We start from the raw sequence: 23,400 nt of genomic DNA, 5'->3' as shown, positions 1-23,400 counted from the left end.
CATTAAGGGTGTGAATGCTAATCATCCCCAGGTGGAGTATTTTCTGGGTGTCTAATATACACGGTTTACTTCACCTACTGTCTGCATCCCAGTCTCGTTTTACCTGTGACATCTGTGGCCGGAAATTGATGTCCTTGAGATCAATCGATCCAGGTGACAGGTTATGAAGCAGCTGGCAGAGCAAGACTCCATCTCTCAAAGCCTGAGCCAGGTCAAACACAACAGCTGAGGGCCAGACCACCCTGTGGTTCAGGGGCAAAACTTTACAGTCGATCAGCCAGCGGCCACACTGCCTCCACTCCTCCATAGTCGTTCAGAGAAATGGAGCCTTCCACACACACAAAAAAAAGTTGCCCTAGATGAGTTGCCAGCGGCCAAAACTCCGGTTCCCGGCCCCTCTCCTGTTCATTGAGGCCACACACCAGCAGCTCCTCCTCTTGGATTTGGAGGCTCCTGGGCTAGTTTAGAAGCTCCCCCTGGCAAGCCCGTAAAGTGCTATTGCGCCTTTCCATGTTGATGTGCAGCCAGTGCGGGAAGCATTTCGGGGCGGGGGGGTTGGGGGGGACACGACACTTCCAAGACGCCTTTTTTCTCACTCCCCGGCGGGGGTTTTGGCAGCTTTACTTCTTTCCTATAAAATGCTCCATAGATCCCAGCTCAGGGGCGCCTTGCAGCATCTCTCTCCCCACGCACTGGGTTCGGCTCCCTCGCCCAGCTCCAGCCAGGAAAGGAGAGAGACACGCGTGGGGGGGCTAAACCCCACCCCCGCCTGCCCCCTCCTCTCAGGTGGCTCCTGCTCGCGGGGGAGGGTCGCTTGTCTCTCTCCAACCTCCCCTTGGAGTTGCTGGACTTCCCCTGCCCTCTTCTCAATGGAGCTTTGTCTGGGGCTCCGGCCGGCCAGAAGTGGGTTCACGTGGCAAACAAACAAAGACCCGCCACCCGGGGCGAGGAGGCACACAGCCCTGGGGCTCTCCTCTGCGGCGTCCCGGCGCTGGGCAAGGCACAAAATAAGAATACAATAATCAGCCCCTCCTCGCTGCTCTCGCTCGTCCGCCTCCTCTCTCCGGAGAAAGCCCCGAAGCGCAGCGCATTCTCGATCGCCCCTTTCCCTCCGAGCTGGCTGGGGGCGCAGGGGGGTCCCCTCTCTCGCCTCCCCCCTGAGGAGGGGCGGCGGGGGTCCGCGGGCAGCGCTGTCCCAGCCACAAAAGCGGCCCCCCCTGCTCCGGGGGGGGGGGGCTACAATCCGGCAACTCTCCCTGGCAGGGGGCGGTGGGAAGCAGACAAAGAAGCAGACGCGCCGCGGAGATACAATGTTCCCCCCTTTGGCGAGGTGCGGCGGCTGCTCCCGCTTCCCTTTCTCCCCTCGGGGTCCCTTTCAGGGGCTGGGTGGGGGGTGGCAGCTGGCCCCTGCCCGCTCCGCTCTCCTGCCCGGCTGCAGCTCAGAGCTGGGGAGAAGGAGGAGCTCGCTGCGCCGCCAACAGCGGCGGCTCCCCTCCCCTCGCCCAACTCAACTTCCTCCCCTCGCAGGAGGAACCTAGCGCGGGGGTAAGGGGCAGCCGGGGCTGGGCCCCCTCCAGACCGCCCCTGGCAGGACCAGAGCCACGCTGCCCGGGGGGGGGGGGGGGGGCTGGACCTGCCTTGGAGGAGTCTCTCCCCATGGGGCGCTGGGGTGGCCGGGGCGCAGGGAGGCCCGGAGCGGCTGGGAGACTCCCAGCTGCTGACACTGATTTTGTAAGACAGAGGGTCAGGCCTGGCGCGGATGAGTTATATTTTTTGGCGTTAAATGTTTCCATGGAAACATTTAAAGAGATACTGCCCGGTGAAGTCACAGACCCCAGGTCACCTTCTCTCCCAACACCGCTTCCCAGCCATGGCAGATCCCTGCCTGTGACTCGTCTCCTGGGACGGATTTAAAATCAGTACCTTGCTGTTTGAGGCCTAGATTATTCACTCATCACCTTTGCTTTTTGCCATTCATGGTTTCCGTTTAGCGGTATATTTCTATTGCCTTTTTCTCGGCCTGGGAGAATAAACACAGGCTGGTCAATTTCAGCTCTGGTTTATAGTCAGTTTCACTTATTATTCATTTGTATCACAGTAGTATCTAGAGCAGTGGTTCTCAACCCCCAAGCTGTTTGTGGCCCAATCAGCACACAGCTGCAGCCCATTTGACATCCTCAGGGCGATACAGGTAGTATATATATATATATATATATATATATATAGTGTGTGTGGCTATGGCCCACATAACACATAGAGAGCTACATATGCAACCCACTATGGTAAACAGGTTGAGAACTACTGACCTAGAGGAATCAACCAAGATCAGGGCACGATTAGGCTAGATGGTGCAGATACACTTGACAAGAGAAAGAAGGCAGCGTTGTTATCCCCATTTTACAGATGGGAAACTGAAGCAGAGAGAGAGCAGATTGTCAGAAGTTCTCAGCTCTCATTTAGAGACTAAAATAAGCGGTCAGATTTTCAAAAGAGCTCAGTAGCGGGAGTGCTGACTGGTTTTGAGCATCTGACCGTACATGTCACACTGGGAGCTGTGGAAATTTGGCCATAAGTGGCTTCCCCAAGGTCAAACAGAGGTCTGTGATGGAACCAGGAGGCGAAGTCCTTTTAATCTTATCTTTGGGTTGTAAATACTGCAGGGAAATGTTTAACCCAAACAAAAAGTGTTCATTAACTTTTGAACAATGTTCATAATAACCCTTCTAAAAGCCAGGATCTAGTTATTTATTATAAAACTGAACTCTCAGCCTTAAACTCCTTGGTGGCATCCTCAAAATTTCACCTGTAATCTTCTGCAACTCTCCCATCCCCAGTTAGACAACCACAGTTTAGACAAACCTTTTTTATTCTGTTTTTTCCCCCTTCCCAGAGAGCTTCTCCCTCATTTACTTGCCATCCAGGGTTTCTACAGGAAAAATGGAAGCTTTGGCATGGATAGTGAAATGAAGAGGAACTATTCATCCGCTTGTCAGAGAAATGCAACGATCACCTCTCAAATTTATTCAAGTGCAGATACAGAAGAGGGAATTTTTCTTCCAGCATAATCCAACAGGGGAAGAAGAACAGCACTACAGAATGCTGAACTATTATTTAATTTCCTGGAAGCAAATTTCTTATGGCCTAAGACACCGGTTACCTGGCTGCTCCTGGTATGTTATTCATCAGACTGTATGATAGCTGGTCTACCCTGTCAGAATATAGATATACTAAAGGCTGAGAGGGAGCAACATATCAATTAGTTTGTATATACATTTCATATTCAGAGCCTCACGCTGCTATGGGGCAAATATGTGCTGTGTAGACTACAGTATGGAATTTCTAATTCCCCAGGAACATGATTTCTTAGAGCAGCTTTCAGGTTCTTTTTTGTTCTTTGTCATGGTTTTCACTGGCACACTGCTAGAGCTCTAACAGCACCAGTTGGGCAAGAATCATGTTACACCCTAGGATCCATCTGGCTCAGTGTGTACTAGACTGCTTTATGAGACGGTTCTGTAGGTGGAGGACTACAGCTCAGTGTATTACAAGTATATATGTAATGCCTCTAGCTACATCTTGGCTTTTCACTGCTTCATAAAATGTGTGCTTTGCTTCTGGACACTTAGGAGCAATCACTGCATCTGCAAAGCTCGCATCTACATACAAGGTGCAGCTCCAGGCTAGTTTCTCACCTGCCTCTGCAACAATAAAAAAAGGCTGCTAGCAGAGGTATTTTGATAACAGCTAAACTCCTTTAAGGCAAACCAAAGAAAATAACGCACACCCGCCATATACTTTGTGACTACTTTATATGTCTGTTTTAAAATAGACAAAATATTTCAAGGAAAGCACTGGAGAAATGCACCTGTGGTAGGTGCTGTTTGCATGCACCTAAGCTGAAAAGCAGCCTCTATACATTATACAATAGTGGGTTCAATTCTGTGATAGATCTCCTTCTTCCCCTCTGCCTAGTGGCATTGTTGGGAGTGATAGCTAGCATTACATTTGTTACTGAGCCAACTGCTGGAGGCGTTTCACAGACAGATGCTTATCTGCTGCCCTCTACTGGAGACAGAATGTTAACATTTGTATTGTTTCAGAGTAACAGCCGTGTTAGTCTGTATCCGCAAAAAGAAGAACAGGAGTACTTGTGGCACCTTAGAGACTAACAAATTTATTAGAGCATAAGCTTTCGTGGACTACAGCCCACTTCTTCGGATGCATATAGAATGGAACATATATTGAGGAGATATATATACATACAGAGAGCATAAACAGGTGGGAGTTGTCTTACCAACTCTGAGAGGCCAATTAATTAAGAGAGAAAAAAAAAAAAAACTTTTGAAGTGATAATCAAGCTAGGCCAGTACAGACAGTTTGATAATAGGTGTGAGAGTACTTACAAGGGGAGATAGAGTCAATGTTTGTAATGGCTCAGCCATTCCCAGTCCTTATTCAAACCGGAGTTGATTGTGTCTAGTTTGCATATCAATTCTAGCTCTGCAGTCTCTCGTTGGAGTCTGTTTTTGAAGTTTTTCTGTTGTAATATAGCCACCTGCAGGTCTGTCACTGAATGACCAGACAGGTTAAAGTGTTCTCCCACTGGTTTTTGAGTATTTTGATTCCTGATGTCAGATTTGTGTCCATTAATTCTTTTGCGTAGAGACTGTCCGGTTTGGCCAATGTACATGGCAGAGGGGCATTGCTGGCACATGATGGCATATATCACATTGGTAGATGTGCAGGTGAACGAGCCCCTGATGGTATGGCTGATGTGATTAGGTCCTATGATGATGTCACTTGAATAGATATGTGGACAGAGTTGGCATCGGGGTTTGTTACAAGGATAGGTTCTTGGGTTAGTGGTTTTGTTCAGTGATGTGTGGTTGCTGGTGAGTATTTGCTTTAGGTTGGGGGGTTGTCTGTAAGCGAGGACAGGTCTGTCTCCCAAGATCTGTGAGAGTAAAGGATCATCTTTCAGGATAGGTTGTAGATCTCTGATGATGCGCTGGAGAGGTTTTAGTTGGGGGCTGAAGGTGACAGCTAGTGGTGTTCTGTTATTTTCTTTGTTGGGCCTGTCTTGTAGGAGGTGACTTCTGGGTACTCGTTTGGCTCTGTCAATCTGTTTTTTCACTTCAGCAGGTGGGTATTGTAGTTTTAAGAATGCTTGATAGAGATCTTGTAGGTGCTGGTCTCTATCCGAGGGATTTGTATTGCCTCCAGTGGACTGTTGTTCCCTTCCCATCCACACTAGCGAAGCCTATAGAGATTATTATCTTCAAGGAGAGATTAATTGTAATAATATTTTGGCTTTTCATCCCAAGGTGCTTCCTTAGCTATATATAATACAACTTATCTGCAGCCACCTTTGTGGTGGAGGATAGCAGCCAGCCAATACACAGCATGCTGTACACTAGTGCAAGAAGGGAGTATTTTGGCTGGGCAAAGCAGTAGGTTTTTTTTTTTTAAAAGCAGCAATAGGACTTATTAGCCAAGCAGTGCAGGGGCGACCTGGGTTATTTTCAAAATCTCATCACACACACCCACACAAGTGCATGGAATTCAACTCTTCCACCTTGGAACAATAAAAGATTAGAGCTGACACTGCTGCAGTTTGAACAAATGATTTCAGGGAATATTTTAAACCTGGATCTTAGAGCACAAAGCTGTCCTCTAACTTAATCAGGCCTTTCTAGTGATAACTGTGAGAGCCTCCTATAGCTAGAAGACCCCATGAAGTCCACTGCAGACCTTACTACAATACTTTACAGGGAAGCATTTAGATACGATGGTAGTGGCTCTGCAGAAACCCTAAAAGAGATAGATTAGATGGTAGTGCTTGTGAACTAGCTAATATGGATGTATTAACACTGCCATCTTCTGGATGGAACGGGAAGTGCACTGATTTATCATAACCTTTATACTGCTAAAGCTAATGGTGATTCTTTTGTCTCAAATGTTAGGGGCCAGCATTTTTGGAACAAAAGGATCTGCACTTGCTGTTACCGTGATGTTCAGAGTGGCCATGACATGCAGCATGCAAACAGCTGTGAAGCTGTAGGTGCCCACTGAGTTGCTGCAGTAGATTTACTTAACTCCCTGACTCTCATTGTTTTTGTTGACTAGAATAACTGGCTATTTTATAAAATATGGTTGAGAGTCACATATAAAACTTATGAGACTAGCTGCTGCACACCAGTTATCACTATTTCTCTATCACCAGGATGTCCTGGACCTAGGCTGCGTGAAAGAGGGAAGCTATGGCAGGGTCTGGCTGCCCCTTCTCTCAGCTTCCTGGGTGCTGCTCTGCTAAGCTGTCACACATCAGCATACCCACTAGGTGCAGACAAAAATTGGACCCAGCTTCACCACTGCTGCAATGAGTCTGATCTTCCTGCACAAGCAACCTCCATCTCCGAGAATAGCTACTGTTAGCCTCTTGTCCCTCTCCCTTGCTCCTATCCCTGGAGGAGCCACACATGACTAGGTTCTTATAAATTCCAAGGCCTGAAGGAACTATTGTGCTCATCTAGTCTAACCTCCTGTATAACATGGGCCATAAAACTTCTACAAGTAATTCCTAGAGCAGAGCTTTTAGAAGCATCTCATCTTGATTTAAAAATTCTTGGTGATGGACAATGCACCACAACCCATGGTAAATTGTTCCAGTGGCTAATTATTAATGCTGCAACTGTCACTGGGGTATATAGATGGCACTTCCCTTCCAACACCATCACCCTTTTTCAAGGACACAGTCCCATTAATACCTACCTTTCATCCACAGCGCTCTGCCTTATGATCAGAGAGTAAATGAACTGAAGCTGGACAGCACATCATGGTCTTAAGGGGTAGAAAGAAGAACAGGAGTACTTGTGGCACCTTAGAGACTAACAAATTTATTAGAGCATAAGCTTTCGTGGACTACAGCCCACTTCTTCGGATGCATATAGAATGGAACATATAATGAGGAGATATATATACACACATACAGAGAGCATAAACAGGTGGGAGTTGTCTTACCAACTCTGAGAAGCCAATTAATTAAGAGAAAAAAAAAAAAAAAAACTTTTGAAGTGATAATCAAGCTAGCCGAGTACAGACAGTGTGATAAGAAGTGTGAGAGTACTTACAAGGGGAGATAGAGTCAATGTTTGTAATGGCTCAGCCATTCCCAGTCCTTATTCAAACCGGAGTTGATTGTGTCTAGTTTGCATATCAATTCTAGCTCTGCAGTCTCTCCTTGGAGTCTGTTTTTGAAGTTTTTCTGTTGTAATATAGCCACCCGCAGGTCTGTCACTGAATGACCAGACAGGTTAAAGTGTTCTCCCACTGGTTTTTGAGTATTTTTAAGGGGTAGAGTAGACTGGGTTGCATAGTATTGTAATATTATAGTGTAACAAGTCATGAGAATGGAGAGGCTAAAAGTCATTTATAGGGAAAGAAAAATAGACGCTCTGTAACAAATTGAAAGATATCAAAATTTCCTTTGGAGAATGGGAGTCAGGCATTTGCTAGCATCGGAGTGGTGGTTGTCTGTATAATACCTATTGCTGTTCAAAAACATTTATTTGGAAAGTGCACTTGTTGGCAGACAACGCAGGGATTCAAACAGAACAAGGGGAGGATCAAGTAGACAGACAGACAGCAGTTGACTTTTGGAGGCCTACAGCTTTCAAGTCTTTTCCTTTTGTTAGCTTTGCAACTTAATCACTTCAGTTACTGGGGGTTTTATTTTGCTGTGGGCTCGACGAGGACGCCACCAATAGTTTTGGAGAAGCTCAAGATACCTTGACCATGCCAAAAAATAAATCTGGATCCACTAAAGATTCTGCCTTTTGCTCTCAAACTCCCACAAGCTGGAGCGTGAGCCAGTCTGCTTTCTCTTCCACGCTAGTAGGAGGCACAGACCTGACTTCACAAGCACTGTCAGAATATTTGAATGGGAACATTTCTGCAGGTTCATTTATTCTTTTCCTTCTCCTTTCTTTCTCAGGTCAACACTTCTGGATGCAGGCAGGAAGTGTAGAGTAGTAATGTATCCCTAAATAACATGATATTTTTTGAAATATGTAAATGAAAGCCACATGTGAAGGGGATGGTAGCTAGCAAAATGGGGTCTTGGTCCATGATTTGGGCCCCTAGATCCCATGGTAATAGAAATAAATAATAATAATAAATTTGTGTAAATTTCATGCATCAGATATTTAGCAAAATGTTCAATGGCATTTTAGCCACAAGAGATATGAAGTGTGAGAGTTTAAATTTAGCATTATCAGCAGGGTAAAAATAGGTAACCTTAAGAGAAATTCCCTCCTATGTTTGCCAAAAAACAAAACAGCTAAAAAAAATCTAAGCATTTAAAAATATGGAAATGAACAATTAAGAGAGGGTAGATAACTATTTGGTTACACTCACAGTTTATACAGGTTCTTAAATAAGTGTACATGTGTAAATTTCACACTGAATATTCCAAAAATAACCTTAACTCTGACCTCCTATCCTTACACAGCTTCAGTCAATAACTAAACATCCTCTCACACCCAACTATGGTACATTGTATATGTTTCCAATATTGGCTATAAACGCCCATAAGCTACACCCATTACATGGGGCCCAGTCTTCAACCTTCTGTTCACCCACTCACCAAGTATGTAAAAGGTTGTTATAAAGAGAAGGGTGATAAATTGTTCTCCCTAAGCACTGAGGGCAGGACAAGAATGTAATGGGTTTAAACTGGGAGATTTAGGTTATACATTAGGAAAAACTTCCTAACTGTAAGGGTAGTTAAGCACTGGAGCAAATTATCTGTGGAATCTCTCTAAGTGGAAGTTTTTAAGAACAGTCTAGACAAACTCCTGTCAGGGATGGTCTAGATAATACTTAGTCCTGCCTCAGTTCTGGGGACTGGACTAAATGACCTATCAAGGTCCTTTCCAGTCCTACATTTCCATGATTCTGTGATTAGCAGCCAGAGACACCAATATCTTATAGTCAGAGAGACGTTTTCCCATCCCAACTGCACACTGTGGTCAAGGGACAACCACATCTTACACCATGGTCTTCACATTCAGCCCCAAACAACATCTTTGCTCCCATCCACTATGAAACAGGAAACCACTAAGAAAGGAAGTAAAGTCTTGTTCTGAAAACACTTGACTGGATTCAGTTCCTGGTTCAGCTACAGACTTCCTGTCTGACCTCAGGCAAATCACTGTGTCTTTGCCTCAGTTCCCTGTATGTAAAATGGAGCTATTATTCCCTTTGTCCACCTTGTCTGTTTAGACTGTAATCTCTCTGGGTCAGGCATTGTCTCTCACGGTGGGCACGTACAGCACCTAGCGCTGATCCCAGCTGGAGTTTCAAGGTGCTACTAAAATACAAATAAAGAATCATAAAACCCAATTCACCCCAGTCAACCTCTTTCTGTGCACTGGGAATCCCATTATACTTCCCTACTTATCCTCCTGTTACAACACAGAGACTGCATCTCCTCCTTGCAACTCTCGTGATTTTATTGCTCATCTCACAATTTGCCATGTTTCCCTTAAAGCCCCTGCTTCTGCAATCAATTGGATTGCCTGAATCTCCACTTTCATTTTTAAATAGCAGCACATTTCCAGCTCTTGTGGTTGTGAAACAAAGCTTAAAAACATGAACCCTAAAGGCCTCACCAGCAAATAAGAACCTCACATTTATTATTTTAAAACCTCATGATTTTTATAGCAATCTCATGATTTTCGAGGACCTGACTCTTGATTTTCAAACACTTGGGGTTGGCCATGCTGCATCAGGAGGTCAGAGGAGATGATAACAATGGTCACTTCTGGACTCATAATCCATGAATCTTCAAGGCAGAGATCACATATGCACCATCATCCAGTCAGTCTGACTGGCAGCCAACCTTCAAGTACCCGGCCAATCTAATCAGGCTAGTGCATAACTTATTTCCCGTAAGAGAAGAGAAAGGAGTCTGCAAGTCTGAGATGCATTGCATTTGTAGCAACGATCCATCGACAGAGACTAAAATCACTGCTTTTATGTGACGATTGTTATTACCTATGGTATTGCTGCCCTTGGTTGCATTGGTTGCATGCCATGCATGCTGTGCTGTTTCAGCAATCAGGAATGTCCAGCTGTCTGGTTAGAGTGGCATTTGCACACTACAGATGGGAGAACTGGTAAAGCTGCAAGAGACAATATTTTTCTTAAAGCCCCAATGTAGAGAGGGTTCCTCAGGGTTGTTCCTCTCTGGGGCAGTGGGGAACCACACGCTCCCTTAGTCCTTGCACGGCCCCTTGGGGAAACATTCGGGCTGCAGGAGTCTTGGCTCAAGCTGTCTGGCAGGGGCTGAACACGTACAGGTAACTAGCCCAGATCCTGGGTCAGGGCGGGGCAGTAAAGAGTCACAGCTCAGGCCCAGGTAAATAGCACACCCAGGCTTCAGGCTCTGAGCGGCCTGGGATAGAGGAAGACTGCCACCCACGCATTGGGGATGCAGGCCCTCCCACTCCACTGTGTCCCAGCCCAGGGCCCTAGCTGCGGCCAAAGGCCCGCTGCTCTGTCAGTGGGGCTCCTGGGCACAACACACTGACTGGCCTGTGTTGCGGCCAGACTAGGGTCGGCTGCTCCCGGGCTACTTCCCAACTCCCCCTCTGGAGGTACCTGGGTCAAGGTGAGGTCCTCGGAGTGGGGGTCGATCACCATTGGATCCTCAGGGAGCTGGCGAGGTGAAGGCCTGGGGACTCCTCAGGGTAGCTGGTGAGGTGTAGGCTCGACAACTCTCCCACACACTGGTCTGTGTTGAATATCAGCCAGTCAGGCCATTCTCCAGGTCTGTTGCTGGAATCTTCCCGGCGAGAGCTAGGCCAGAAGTATCTAGCCTCTCCAGCAGCTGCCTCTCAAGTGCGCTCTGGGGTTGAGCTCTTATACTTCCTGTCCGGCCTCTGACCCTCTGGGGGGCGGGTTTAGAGTGCTCTAGCTCCGCCCACTCTCGTGTCCAGCAATGCTGATCCCTCTCCGAGGCACCGGGAAACCACACGGCCTCCCTACACCCAACTTCTGGAGTCATGTGAATCTCAGCTTTCAGTCTTAAAAACATACAATCTAGCCCTCAAGATTGTAGAGAAACACTTGAAAATGTGACCAAATGAAAAGCAAATAAAAAGCGTCCGAAATTTATTATTTTTAAGTCACATCAGGGGCACGAAGGGACTTGCTGCAACGCAACCCAGTGCGTCAAACACCCAAGAGAACCTCAGCGCAGTGGGGCTCGTGGGGCCACAAGCAGCACCATGCACCCTGCAAGGCAACCAGGCTCCCCAAAACACAGAGCGCAAAGAACCATGCAGTGCACAGCGGCAACGCTAGGCACCACCCAGCACCAAGGGGAACGGGGCAGCGCCGGGCCCCACACAGGGCACGGGGGAACGGGGCAGCGCCGGGCCCCACACAGCGCACGGGGGAACGGGGCAGCGCCGGGCCCCACACAGTGCGCAGGGGAACGGGGCAGCGCCGGGCACCACACAGCACCAAGGGGGAACGGGGCAGCGCCGGGCACCGCACAGCACCAAGGGGAACGGGGCAGCGCCGGGCCCCACACAGCGCGCGGGGGGAACGGGGCAGTGCCGGGCACCACACAGCACCAAGGGGAACGGGGCAGCGCCGGGCCCCGCACAGCGCACGGGGGAACGGGGCAGCGCCGGGCACCGCACAGCGCACAGGGGAACGGGGCAGTGCGAGGCTCAGCGCAGCGCAGCGCCCCGCGGGTGGATTGCTCGGCGCTCGTGCGCCTCCCCTGCCCATCGATGCTCTCGGAACTCGCAGCCGCAGCGGTGTCGTGGCGACGGGGAAGCCGAGGCCCGGGCGCAGCGGAGCGCGGCAGGTAGCGGCGGGGAGTGACCGGGGGGGGCTGGGGGTATCGCTCACCCCCCCACACACACACACAGCAGTGACTAGGGTGTGGAGGGATTGATCATCCAGCAGTGTCGGGGGGGGTATCGATCACCCCCCAGCAGTGTCGGGGGGGGGGTATCGATCACCCCCCAGCAGTGTCGGGGGGGGGTATCGATCACCCCCCAGCAGTGTCGGGGGGGGGTTGGAGATCTAGCTCGTCACCCCAGCCATAAGTACTGGGGGTCGAAAGCAAAGATCAGCACCCACGGGGCTCAGGGAGGTTGGGGAGGGGAACAGCTCACTCCCCTCACGTATTAACAAGGGGACCAAAGTGAAGCAGACTAATGCATCCCCCCAGCAGATTGAAGCGTATCTGCTAGGCCCCAGAGCTCTGAAACTGGTGCCCAGGGTGTGCTTGGCTCTGGGGGGAGGAGGTGAGCAGCCGGGTTCTTCTTGTCACTCTAGGTTGAAGCTGCAACACAGATCGAACAAAATGAAGGGTGAACCCCAGTGGGAAGCCAGTCTGCAGTGAGAAGGAAAGGCCCCTGAATCAGCTTGCGAAGACCTTTACCACCCATCCCCATGCAACAAGGTATTGACATGGCACATTGTACCAGCCATGTCTATTTCACTGGGGTTTTCCCAGCCGTACCCCAGGCCAAACTGTAACATTTGCTGCTTTTCCATCGGAGAGTCATGATTACTACTCGAGAACACATCTTTGGGAATTGGAAAACCAGAGATAACTTAACCGATGTGCTTCAAATACGCTGCACCGACCAGACCCAGCGGGGATCTGTTGCCTGGTGCTTTTTAATGAAGTGACTCATACGCACGCCTATCAATAAATCCATTTTAAAGGGTAAAGAAACCAGGCACCAACAGTGAAATGGGCGCAAGTTTGGACCACTCCTAGATCTCTGTTGTTTCACCGTTTAATTCAAATCTAAGGGGTTTGGATTTTCCTGAGCCAGCCATTAGCCCTTAGGCCTCCATTTCAGGTTGTTGAGGCTGTCTCTCCATGGACTCCAGTACCAAATGGGCTGTGTGCACAATAAGTCTTTGCAAAATGACAGGGCATCGTCAATGTACAATCGGTCCTTCAGAAGTCCTGGTTTATTACACTGAGAGTAAGCACAAGTCCTGTAGGGTGCTGTAACATACAGACGAGTCTGTGTCAGAAGTGTTGCACAGCATGTTATGCATGCTGATCTATATGTTATAAACCCCAATAGTGCCACAGCTAAAGGAGATTGCCTTTTATCTCAAAGCAGTAGGAGCAGCATTGTACCCTTGCTTATACCTGTGAAGTCAATGAATCCACTACGGCGCTTGAGAGCTGGTACGAAACACGTTTAGTTTCCAGTGTCATTCCAGAGTGAATGACAGGCAGAGTAATGAATGGACGGGTGCCACTAGCTGAAAAAGCCTTATCTGAGAGCTATGCCAGGCTTCGTTACAGGGACACTTCGTTGCTCATCTGGCAGCAGCAGCAGCAGAAGCTGGAGTCTGTCCCACCTGGTACATACTTGAGTAGAAGCCGGAGTATGTGGTACTCACAGTATGGTAATGAGGCCATCCTGGTACGGGACAAAAACACACTGGATGTTTCCAGAGACACTGGGCAATCAAAGTTTTGCATTATTATGTAATTTTAAAGGCTTAGTGTCAGAGATCTGTACATGGCAAATAAATACATGAAAGAACCTGTGCTGGGCCTCAGGCAAGTTCTAAACAACATTTTCATTCAATATTAATGGCAGGTTTGGTTACATTGTGTCCCATCACTGCTGACTATCAGATAATTGGGATCAACCTACCAAGGTTTAGTGTAGTACGAAGAGATGAAGACTGGGGACTCCTTACTAGAGGAGAAAGCCAAAATATTAAATCAAGGGATCAGGCTAAAAAAAAAAAAAAAAAGACGTACTGCCTTCCTTGTGTGTCTAACTGCTTTATGCCTGACCTACCCTCTGATTGAGTACCAATGTAACTCTTTCAGTTATGGGTGTGATTTTGTTACTGAAATCATTATATCAGTATAGTCCCTAGTGTGAACACACATTGGTATAAACCGGTCTTACACCTGTATAGCTTATTCCCCTTCCCTTACAAGAATAGCTAGTCTGGCATAAGCAAGTTTATACCAATATAATAGCATCAGAGGCCAGGGGGGATTGTACCATTTTAACTACACCCCTATCATTAAAGCAGTACAACTTTTGCGTGTGGACTAGCCCTTAGACGATTATTAAAACTGAAAGGATGTTTGAAGTTTACATTTATTTTCACCGTTTATGCCACTGATTTGTTACCTATGCCATTGAAACTGAATGATGAAAATAGCCTACTCAGTTTCACTTGCCAGTCCTTATATACTAGCAAAGTTCTGCAATGGCGGCCTTGCAAATGCAGCTAGGGAAGGTTGGAGTCCCAACTGTTTTCATTTGAAATCATTCTTCAGAATGTTTCTAGTGAGATTTGTTCTGCAAAAATACACAGAACCTTCATTTTGGACTTTTCCTGTCCCCTTTTCATATGTCCCCTATACATGGTCTCTTACAATCTCCATTCATGATCTGGCAGTTGAGTTGAATAATGTACAGTATTAAGCAGAATAGGGAAAGGAGGTGCTGAATGAAGTTACATTTGGGCCTTAGAAAGGGCTGGGCAAGAGAGGCGTATAAAGGCTTTGTCCACTGCAAAGCAGCAATTGCTTCTCTCTGCTATTACAGTTCAGTATCATGGAGATAACAGTTTGAAGGCATCATTCCTTGAAGTCAATAGGACGACTCATATGAATAATACTCTGATTAAGTAACAATTGCATGGGTCACATATAATAGTTGAATAGCATATCACCAGAATGATGACTGAATCATCAGATAGGCAAAGATAGATTTAGGAGAGTAATAATGAAGAAAGCTTCTGTTAACAAACACACACGTCTCTTGATAAGGGTTGAAAGGAAAGAAATGTCTTAAAGAAAACAGGAGTGCTACAGCCATAGGTCAGCTGCAAATGGAATTTTCTTGTTCAAGCTTTCTGTATAGTTAAACTTTAATGCATGTAACAGTTATGCATTTAGCCTTGTTAATGTGTCTAACTATTTATGCAGTTCCTATTTCAAACAAAACTAATGGGAGTATCCATTATAAATAAGCTAGGAAGGATTTTTTATTTAAGTTTTGACAAACGTCTCGTATTTAATTGTCGTTGATATCAGTATTTTAAAAATCGTGCCCAGAAATTATTTTTTTCAGTTGTTAAAGTCTAAAGGATTTTTTAAAAAAATCAGACTTCTACATCTGGAAATGAACAGTGGTGTCTGGCTCCCAGTTCTGTCTGCAGTCGTTACCCTAGTGCGTATATTAGGGCTTGATCTAGCAGGGCAGGGTCAAGCCCTTAGAAGTCATGGGATTTACATGGCTCACCAGCACATGCTTAAACTCCAAGCACGGGCACAGTCCCGTTGACTTCAGTGGCACTAATCCCGTGCCTACAGTTAAATGCCTGAAGTATTTTGCTGGATCAGACCCCTAGACTCCAATTCAACCAGGTACTTATTTGAGGCCCTGGCCCTGATCCAACAAAGCACTCCTGCCCCTGCTTAACTGACTTCAGTTGGGCTACCCATCTGCCTAAAGCTAAGCATGTTGCGGAATTGGGCCCATTCTCCTGTACTCCTCAGTATTCATTACGCTTATTCCAAAGTTTCTTAATCTATAGAGAAATTCGGTATCCATCCTTCTCCCAAGCTAACAATAACACATCCATTCTACTGTGGCTGAACTAGATTTTCTGCACTCAGCGCTTACTGTTAGCAAGTGCATTCACTACAGATCAGTTCCCCCTGATTTTTTAGCTGTTAGTATTTATGCACGTCTCCACGATTACTACAGAATACTGCATGTTCAGAAAGTTTAACTTGGGCCCTGATCCTGCAAACACATATGCATAGGCTTTATTTTACACACATGGCCTTGGTCTCCTCAGGACTATTCAGGTGGGTAAAGTTAAGCATGTCTACAGGAGCGGCCTTACACGGCACTAAAGGGGATGTTGTATTGTTTGCTTTTCTGCACATCCCTCTAGATGTGATTGTATATTTTCCCATCATTTAGTATTAATGTATTTTCAGTAGTCTTGGCAAATTTGGTGGTATGACTAGTATGAACCGAGTTTCTGTAATTAGTTATGCAGTTATTGTAAATGCATTTATTGTCTCTTGATGTCAATTAAAATGGTTTGAACGTGTCATCTGTACCAGCTGTTTTTTTCTTTTCCACATTAACTGCCTTAGCACATCTGATTATTATTTGTATTATAGCTCAAAATACTGACCAAGGCAAGGTATTGAGCAGATAGGTATTTATGCAGATACACCCAATTTGGGATTGTATTAACTAGCGGTGGTCTGATTGCCATCTATTCCTTAATGTAAGGATGAGTCTCATAGAACACAAATCTGCAGCCAAGTTTACCTGTGGTTAGCTAGTTGTGGGTGAGGCTGGAGTCTCCGGGACAGCTGCTCAGTCTTCATTCCTGATTCAACAGCCCAGAGGTTTTGTGAACTCTTCCTGTAGAGCTTGAGATGGGATTTGACGAGTATCCCTGCTGTCACTGCTTCTCGTGTGCACAAAGGGCTACAGTGAAGATGTCAAAGCGAGTCACCGAGCTGACAGGGAGCCATATGATGTCCGTCCTTTCATAGATTCCAAGCCAGAAGGGACCCTGTGATCATCGGGTCTGAACTTCTGTATAACAGGTCAGAGAACTTCCCGGAATAATTCCTAGAGCAGATAACTCAAGATTGGATGTTTTTTCTGAATGATGTCCAGTAAGGACCCACAGAGGCCTGCTTACCTTCTAGCTAAACCCCCAGGCAGGGGCGGCTCTAGCTTTTTTTCCGCCCCAAGCACGACAGGCAGGCTGTCTTCGGCGGCGCGTCTGTGGGAGGTCCCCGATCCCGGGGATTCGGCGGCTTGCCTGCGGGAGGTCCCCAGTCCCGCGGATTCAGCGTACCCGCCGCCGAATCCGCAGGACCAGCGGACCTCCCGCAGGCAAGCTGCCAAAGGCTGCCTAACTGCCGCCCTCACAGGGACCGGCAGGGCGCCCCCCGTGGCTTGCCGCCCCAGGCACGCACTTGGAGCGCTGGTGCCTGGAGAAGCCGCTGCCCCCAGGTAGTGTAACAAGTGCAGCTAAGCCTCAGTGCAGCCATCTGATTGGCTGAGGGGATCAGCACACTTGCTCTTAAGACCAGCAACAGTAGCAGGATGCTGGCTGCTCAAAGCATTTGCTACAATGGCGCCTGCTTCTTCCCAGCCCCGCTGCTGCCTTGGATCCAGCCGTGCCTCACTACAGGCAACCCAGCTCTGATTCCTGACTCTGGCCTCTCACTCCCAGACTGACCATGGGCTCCAGCTCCTACAACTAGGCACAACTGCCCACATCCCAGTCCCTCACAATTTAAAAATGGTCAGTGATGGAGAATCCACCGTGCCCTTGGTAAATTGTTCTGACACTTACCCTCGCTGTTAAAATTTGTGTACAGTCTGAATTTCACTAGCTTTAACCTGCAGCTATTGAATCGTGTTCTATCTTTATCTGTAGATTGAAGAGCCCATTATCAAATATTTGTTCCCCATGTAGGTACTTATAGACTGTGATCAAGTTCCCCTGTATCTTCTCTTTGTTAAGCTAAATAGCTTGAGCTCCTTGAGTCTATCACTGGTAAGGCAGGTTTTCTGATCCTTTAGTCATTCTCAGGGCTCTTCTCTGAACCCGCTCCAATTTATCAATATCCTTCTTGAATTGTGGACACCAGACCTGAACACAGTATTGAGCAGCTGTAACAGCAGAGCCAAATACAGAGGTAAAATAACATCTCTAATTCCTACTGGGGATTCCTGCTTTGAGGTGCAGTGGCAAAGTGGTTAAGGTGCGTTATGACAATCCAGCAGGTCATGTGTTCAAGTCTAGCTCAGTTTCACACTGAAAAGCTGCCTCCAGTTCACTCAGCTGCAGAATAGGCACCTGGATCCAGAGGGTTGGAGAAGTCAAAAGTGGTTGATGGAAAATGACACACTGTAAACCACATCAGCCTGATGAGCCATCTGTGGCTCAGGGCCAACTTTGCCTTTTCTGGGACAGCACATCTTGTGGAAGTAGCTCTCCTGCACTGGAAGAGAAAGAGAGAGAGAGAGACACCATTTAACAATAATAAAACAACTACAGGAAGAGAGTAAATGTCACATAATTTTTAATGCTGTCATTTAGGGATGGCTCGTGGCTCTGGGTGTCCCTAAGCATCTGACTGCCAGAAATTGAGTGTGGACGACAGGGAATGGATCACTGAAAAATTGCCCTGCTCTGTTCATTCTCTCTAATAATAATATATGGAGATATACCTCTCTCACAGAACTGGAAGGGACCCCGAACGGTCATCAATTCCAGCCCCCTGCTTTCACTAGCAGAACCAAGTACTGCCCCAGATCCCTAAGTGGCCCCCTCAAGGATTGAACTCACAACCCTGGGTTTAGCAGGCCAATGCTCAAACCACTGAGCTATCCCTCCCTCTGAAGCAGCTGGTCCCAACCGCTTTCGGAAGACGGGATACTGGGCTAGATGGACCATTGGTCTGACCCAGTACAGCTATTCTTCTTATTTTTAAAGGGGATGGGGATGCAGGAGCAAACCCTCTTGGGGCTCAGCTACCTCTGCCCTTGGGATATATAGTGCCTGAAAATAAGACCTAAAATAGCCAGCACATGGCAGAAAAATGTGTACCTAGCCAAATCTGACTGAGTCCCCTCTCACAGGCAAACCACAGTCTTAGCCACTTGAAAGTAGCTCCAAGGTTTCCAATACCAATTTGTCCAGCTTTTAATTAACCCCCTGACTACGCCCAGTGGTGCTGACTGTGCCTCTTACAGGTTATTATTAATAAAACACTTACCTCTCTTGCGCCTTTGCTGGCTCACAAGACAGACTGGACCAATCAACTGTTGCTAGAATAGCAACGGCCGCTGCATAAGTGGGGTCAGTGTTGGTAAAAATCCCAGCAGCTGGCGTTAGTTTTGGCCAGTTCAAAGTAATGAACTGGTGCTTAACCAGCTGTTAAACCAGAGTGAAATTCCTCAGCTTCCCTCTTTTAATATAGCACTTCCCACGTCAAGATAACAGGCCTGATTCTCATTTACCTCAGGTCCTTTACCCCCCTCTGACTCACTGAAAGTGAGTGCAAATGCCCTGTACATTGCCAGAATGGCATAACCTTGTCTATGCCTTGTGCTCTGTAGTTGTTATGGCGATGTAGCTTAGCCAAGATCCTTCAGGTGGGGAACATAATGTTGACCTCGCCCACCTACCCCACCGTAACAACTGTCTGTGCCTTGTTTCCACTAGGATTTTACAGCAAGATAGCTAATATGTGTTAGCAACCTTGCTCTTAAAACCCCCCCTTTTGGGCAGTGAGGATGCAGTCTTAGAATTAGACATGAAGAGTCAGGTAGTGGATGCAGGTAGGCAGATGGAAAGGGGAGAGTAGTGTTCTACCACTTGCAAACGTGTGCCGAGTGCTCATGCGTCTGGGATGTGACCTATTGAAATCAATGGGAGTTTTGCTATTGACTTCATTGTGGCCAGGACTTCTCTCCTGGAGCACAAAGGGCAGTCATGCAAATATCAGGCACACCAGATATTTTCTTCCTTTTTCCCCCCTGGAAATCTCTTTGGAAGCCCCGGAGAAATGTATCGGGAGCTTTCCAAGTCTTCCATTGAAGGGTTGGGTCTTGGAGGTGTGGAATGTTTAACCAAGAGAGTCGTCCGTTAGACATTTGAGTAAAGAGCTGTCTACAAAAAGCAAAGTTTTAAAACCATCTGAATAAAAATCAGTTCCCTTCTCAGTAAATCAGTTTGCATCTCCTTGGTGACCATGATGTCATATCTCTCTAGTTCTCTGGTCATCCATGGAGTCTTCCAGAAAAACAGGGCAGACGAGACCTAAATTTCTGATGTAAAAACAAACAAAAAAATTTAAACCAAACCAATGCCCCTTCCCCCAGATCCTGTTCAGGTAACCTTCAAGAACCATTCTGTAGCTTACCTATGCCCCCAATCCTGCAAATAGATCCACACTCCAGGAAGGGCCTATTGATTTCAGTGGTAAGGGTTCATCTACATGGATTCAGTTGCCGGATTAGGGCCTAAAGCGGGATGGTTGCTGAAAAATAAATCCTGAACAATTAGTTGGGGAAACCATGGAAGCAATAGCCTAGATCACACTCCAGCACTATGGCCCTGAGTCAGCCAAGTACTTGAGGCCTGGTCTAGATAGTTTTTGTACCAGTGTGGTTCTTTTTTTAACCAATATAGTTTTACAGTACAATCCCTAGTGTGAACACAGTTAACCTGGGAAACAGCTGTCTTTATATTGGTATAGCTTATTCCCTCACTTGTAAAGGAAAAGCTATACCAGTAGAAGCACATGTATACCTGTATAACTATGTCCACACTAGGGGGATTATAGCACTTTGACCATACTGGCATATTCAAAGTGGTGCCACTTGTGTGTGTAGACAAAGCCGTAAGCACATCCCTATTCAACAAAGCACCAACTACACTGGGATTTATGCACGCGCTTGAAGTTAATCAGAGACACAAGTACTTGGTTGAATAGAAATGAAATACAGTAAAAGCTGTTTTATCTGGCATGTTGAGGGAATGGGGGGTGCCAGTAAGTGAAAAATGCTGGTTAACTAAGAGGGAGGGCGTTTGGGTGTGGGAGGGGGTGCAGAGCGCGGGCTCTGGGAGAGAGTTTGGGTGTGGGAGGGGACTTGGGACACAGGAGGGGGTGCGGAGCTGGGGGTTGGGGCACCAGAGGGGGTGTGGGGCACAGGCTATGGGAGGGAATTTGGGTGCATGAAGGGGACTCAGGGTGCCAGATCCTGGGGGCGCTCTTGAGCAGGCCCCGTGCAAGCGGTGACCTGTCCCGGCTGCTGTTATGTGGAGGTGCGGCAGGCAGCTCTGTGTGCTGCCTCTGCCCGCAGGCGCCGCCCCCGCAGCTCCCATTGGCCACAGTTCCCAGACAAGCTGCGGAGCTAGTGCTAAGGGCAGAGTGGGGGCAGTGTGCAGAGCCGCCTGCCATGCCTCCGCCTAGGAGCAGCCGGGACAGGTCACCACTTGCGGGGAGCCGCCCGAGGTGAGTGCCCCCAGATCCAGCACCCCGCACCCCCTCCCGTGCCCCACGCTCTCTCCTGCACCCAAACTCCCTCCCAGAGCCTGCGCCCTGCACCCCCACCTGTGCCTCAAACCCCTGATGGCTCCTCGCCAACTCCGGACTATAAACCGGAATTTCAATGAAGATCCGAAATGCCGGTTTATAGAGCTTTCCTGTTGGTGAAGTGCCGGATAAAACAACTTTTACTGTACATGCTTAAACTTCAGCATGTACAGTCAATATTTTCAATCTCATGACTTCATGACATTTGAGGTTTTACTTAATGCCCCAGCATCTGGAGTCATGTGATTCTGAGAACATCTCAATTTTCATTTATTAAAAAAGGCAAGTTTCTCACCCTCAGGGTTGCAGAGAGAAGCTTGAAATCATGAGCAGATGCAATCCTAAAGGCTCAAAACCCAGCAGGCAAATAAAACAAATGCAAAGTTATTATTTTTAAAAACTCGTGTGATTTTTTAAGCTAGTTCCATGATTTTGGGGGTCCCGATTCATGATTTCTGAGGTTTGGCAATACTACTTAAGTGCTTTGCTGAATCAGGACCTCATATGATTTCAACCAAGGTGAAGTCCTGGGGGGAAGGAAGGAAACAAGCAATGTATAAAACTTCACACATGCAGACGCAGGCCCTTTTTTTTTTTTTTTTTTTTTTTTTATTATGAAAACAAAACAAATGCCCCAGGAGAGGGGTCCATGATTACCAGTAACATCAAAGATTACTTTCTAACTTTTTTTTTTTTTTTTTAATTCTGTTGTGTCGAGGCCAGCATTTGCAATAAACAAGCTAAAACTAGTTACATGGACTCATTCTTCAGTAACTGACATTTACAGGAATATACTAGAAATGGCACTAAAAAGTCTTAAGAAAAAGAGTTACGGTAAATTTGCATGCACATCATACAGAAAAGTAACATTTGTTTTAAATATTAAAAAAAAAAGGAAAAACAGAACAAAACGTACAACCAATTGTTTTGGAATTGTTATGCCAGTTATCGGGGCGTAAGCTCTAAAAGGCCCGTGTCAAATCCTAGCTGGTGGGTTGTTTTATTTACTTTTAAAAAATGATTTTTTAAAAAGATATGCAAATACCATTTTTAAAAAATGCATCTAACCATTTTACAAGGACGATAATGCTGCTAGTGTAATGACCTCCTCCTGCCCTGTATTAATCTCCTATAACTCACAGCCTGCCCACAGTTGCACCATAATGCTAATTGCTTGCGTTTTAGAACATGTATTTTTAAAATCCATTACTATAAAGGTTCTTTTTTTTGGTCATGCCCCAACTCCCACCCCTAGCTCCAACCCTCGCTTTAAAAAACATCATTTAAAAAAAAGGAAACAAATTAAAAACTGGTCTAAGAGTCCCAAAAGTAGAGAGAAAATTAAATTAGGTAACTGTAGTCTGATTCCACCAACCACAGAACATGGAAAGAGACCACAACCCAAATACTACTTTAATGCGTGCGTGTGTGTATAAAAAAGTAGTAACTGGTTATACATATTTTTACATTCTGAATGGAAATCAGTTCTACAATTTCAAACCCTGTTGATAAGAAAGTTTAAAATCACAGCAATAAAAAAACCGAGTTTGTTTTGTGTCAACTGTATCTATTCAGTGAAAAAGTTTTAATCAACACATTCGTTTTCTAGGTGAACTAGGGCCTTTTTTTTGGGAGGCCGATGTTCCTCAGCTTCCATAGGAGTCTAGGTCTTATGGTGTGACAAGAAATAGGCTTAACCTATGATCATTTTATGAAACTTTTAAATGATATACGGACACTGGTTGATTAGGGACATGCACATTCTTCTCCTTCCTGCTGTGGGCTCCCCCCACATTTTCTTACAAGTATCAAACTTATTTTTATTTACTTGATGTAAACACTTGCGTAAATTGCCACCAATGACTATGCCCCTGAGTGAATTTCATATTCATTTAATAGATGTAACCCAGATGCACATGGGGGAGGATTTCAGTATGAAGGAAATAGCTTATTTCTCAGGATTTTTTTCCAGATTGGCATTGAATTGCTCAGATCTATTTAAAACCAAATAGTCCTCATTTTCATTTAACACGCATTAAAGGTTAAAACAAAAAGCAAAAAAGCAAATCCACCCTTCAAAAAGAAAAAAAAAAACCACCAAAAACAAGAAACAAAAAACCACCGTAAGCTCTAATTAGATGTATATTACATTTCCTCACAGTAACGTTTAAAAATATATTACTAAGGATCTGTTTGGGGGAGAAGTTTTGTTTTTTTAAACAACG

General features: G+C 46.4%; 2 protein-coding genes across 3 annotated transcripts in view; one reads left to right on the top strand and one right to left on the bottom strand.

The window, feature by feature from the left end:
* VAV2 (vav guanine nucleotide exchange factor 2) overlaps nucleotides 1-10,896 on the bottom strand; it is a 322,511-nt gene extending 311,615 nt beyond the window's left edge. Inside the window, exon 1 of one of the 2 annotated variants that reach the window (XM_054007273.1) lies at nucleotides 10,663-10,896. In XM_054007273.1, the coding sequence (XP_053863248.1) occupies nucleotides 10,663-10,704 (42 nt within the window). In that variant the 5' untranslated portion in view covers nucleotides 10,705-10,896. Of the gene's footprint in view, nucleotides 1-103; nucleotides 1,522-10,662 lie in introns of those variants that run through there. The other variant, XM_054007272.1, reaches the window with a different exon arrangement.
* Nucleotides 10,897-11,809: 913 nt separating this feature from the next.
* On the top strand, nucleotides 11,810-16,150 carry BRD3OS (BRD3 opposite strand). Its single transcript, XM_054007313.1, has 2 exons — nucleotides 11,810-11,881; nucleotides 12,358-16,150. Exon 2 carries the CDS (start codon nucleotides 13,275-13,277, stop codon nucleotides 13,542-13,544), a length of 270 nt encoding a protein of 89 aa, XP_053863288.1. The 5' UTR covers nucleotides 11,810-11,881; nucleotides 12,358-13,274; the 3' UTR covers nucleotides 13,545-16,150.
* The last annotated feature ends 7,250 nt before the right edge of the window (nucleotides 16,151-23,400 follow it).

This window comes from Malaclemys terrapin, chromosome 17, assembly GCF_027887155.1.
Source record: "Malaclemys terrapin pileata isolate rMalTer1 chromosome 17, rMalTer1.hap1, whole genome shotgun sequence".
Lineage (NCBI taxonomy): Eukaryota > Metazoa > Chordata > Testudines > Emydidae > Malaclemys > Malaclemys terrapin.
The sequence above is the reverse complement of the archived record's forward strand: the minus strand, read 5'-3'. Positions and strand labels throughout refer to the sequence as shown.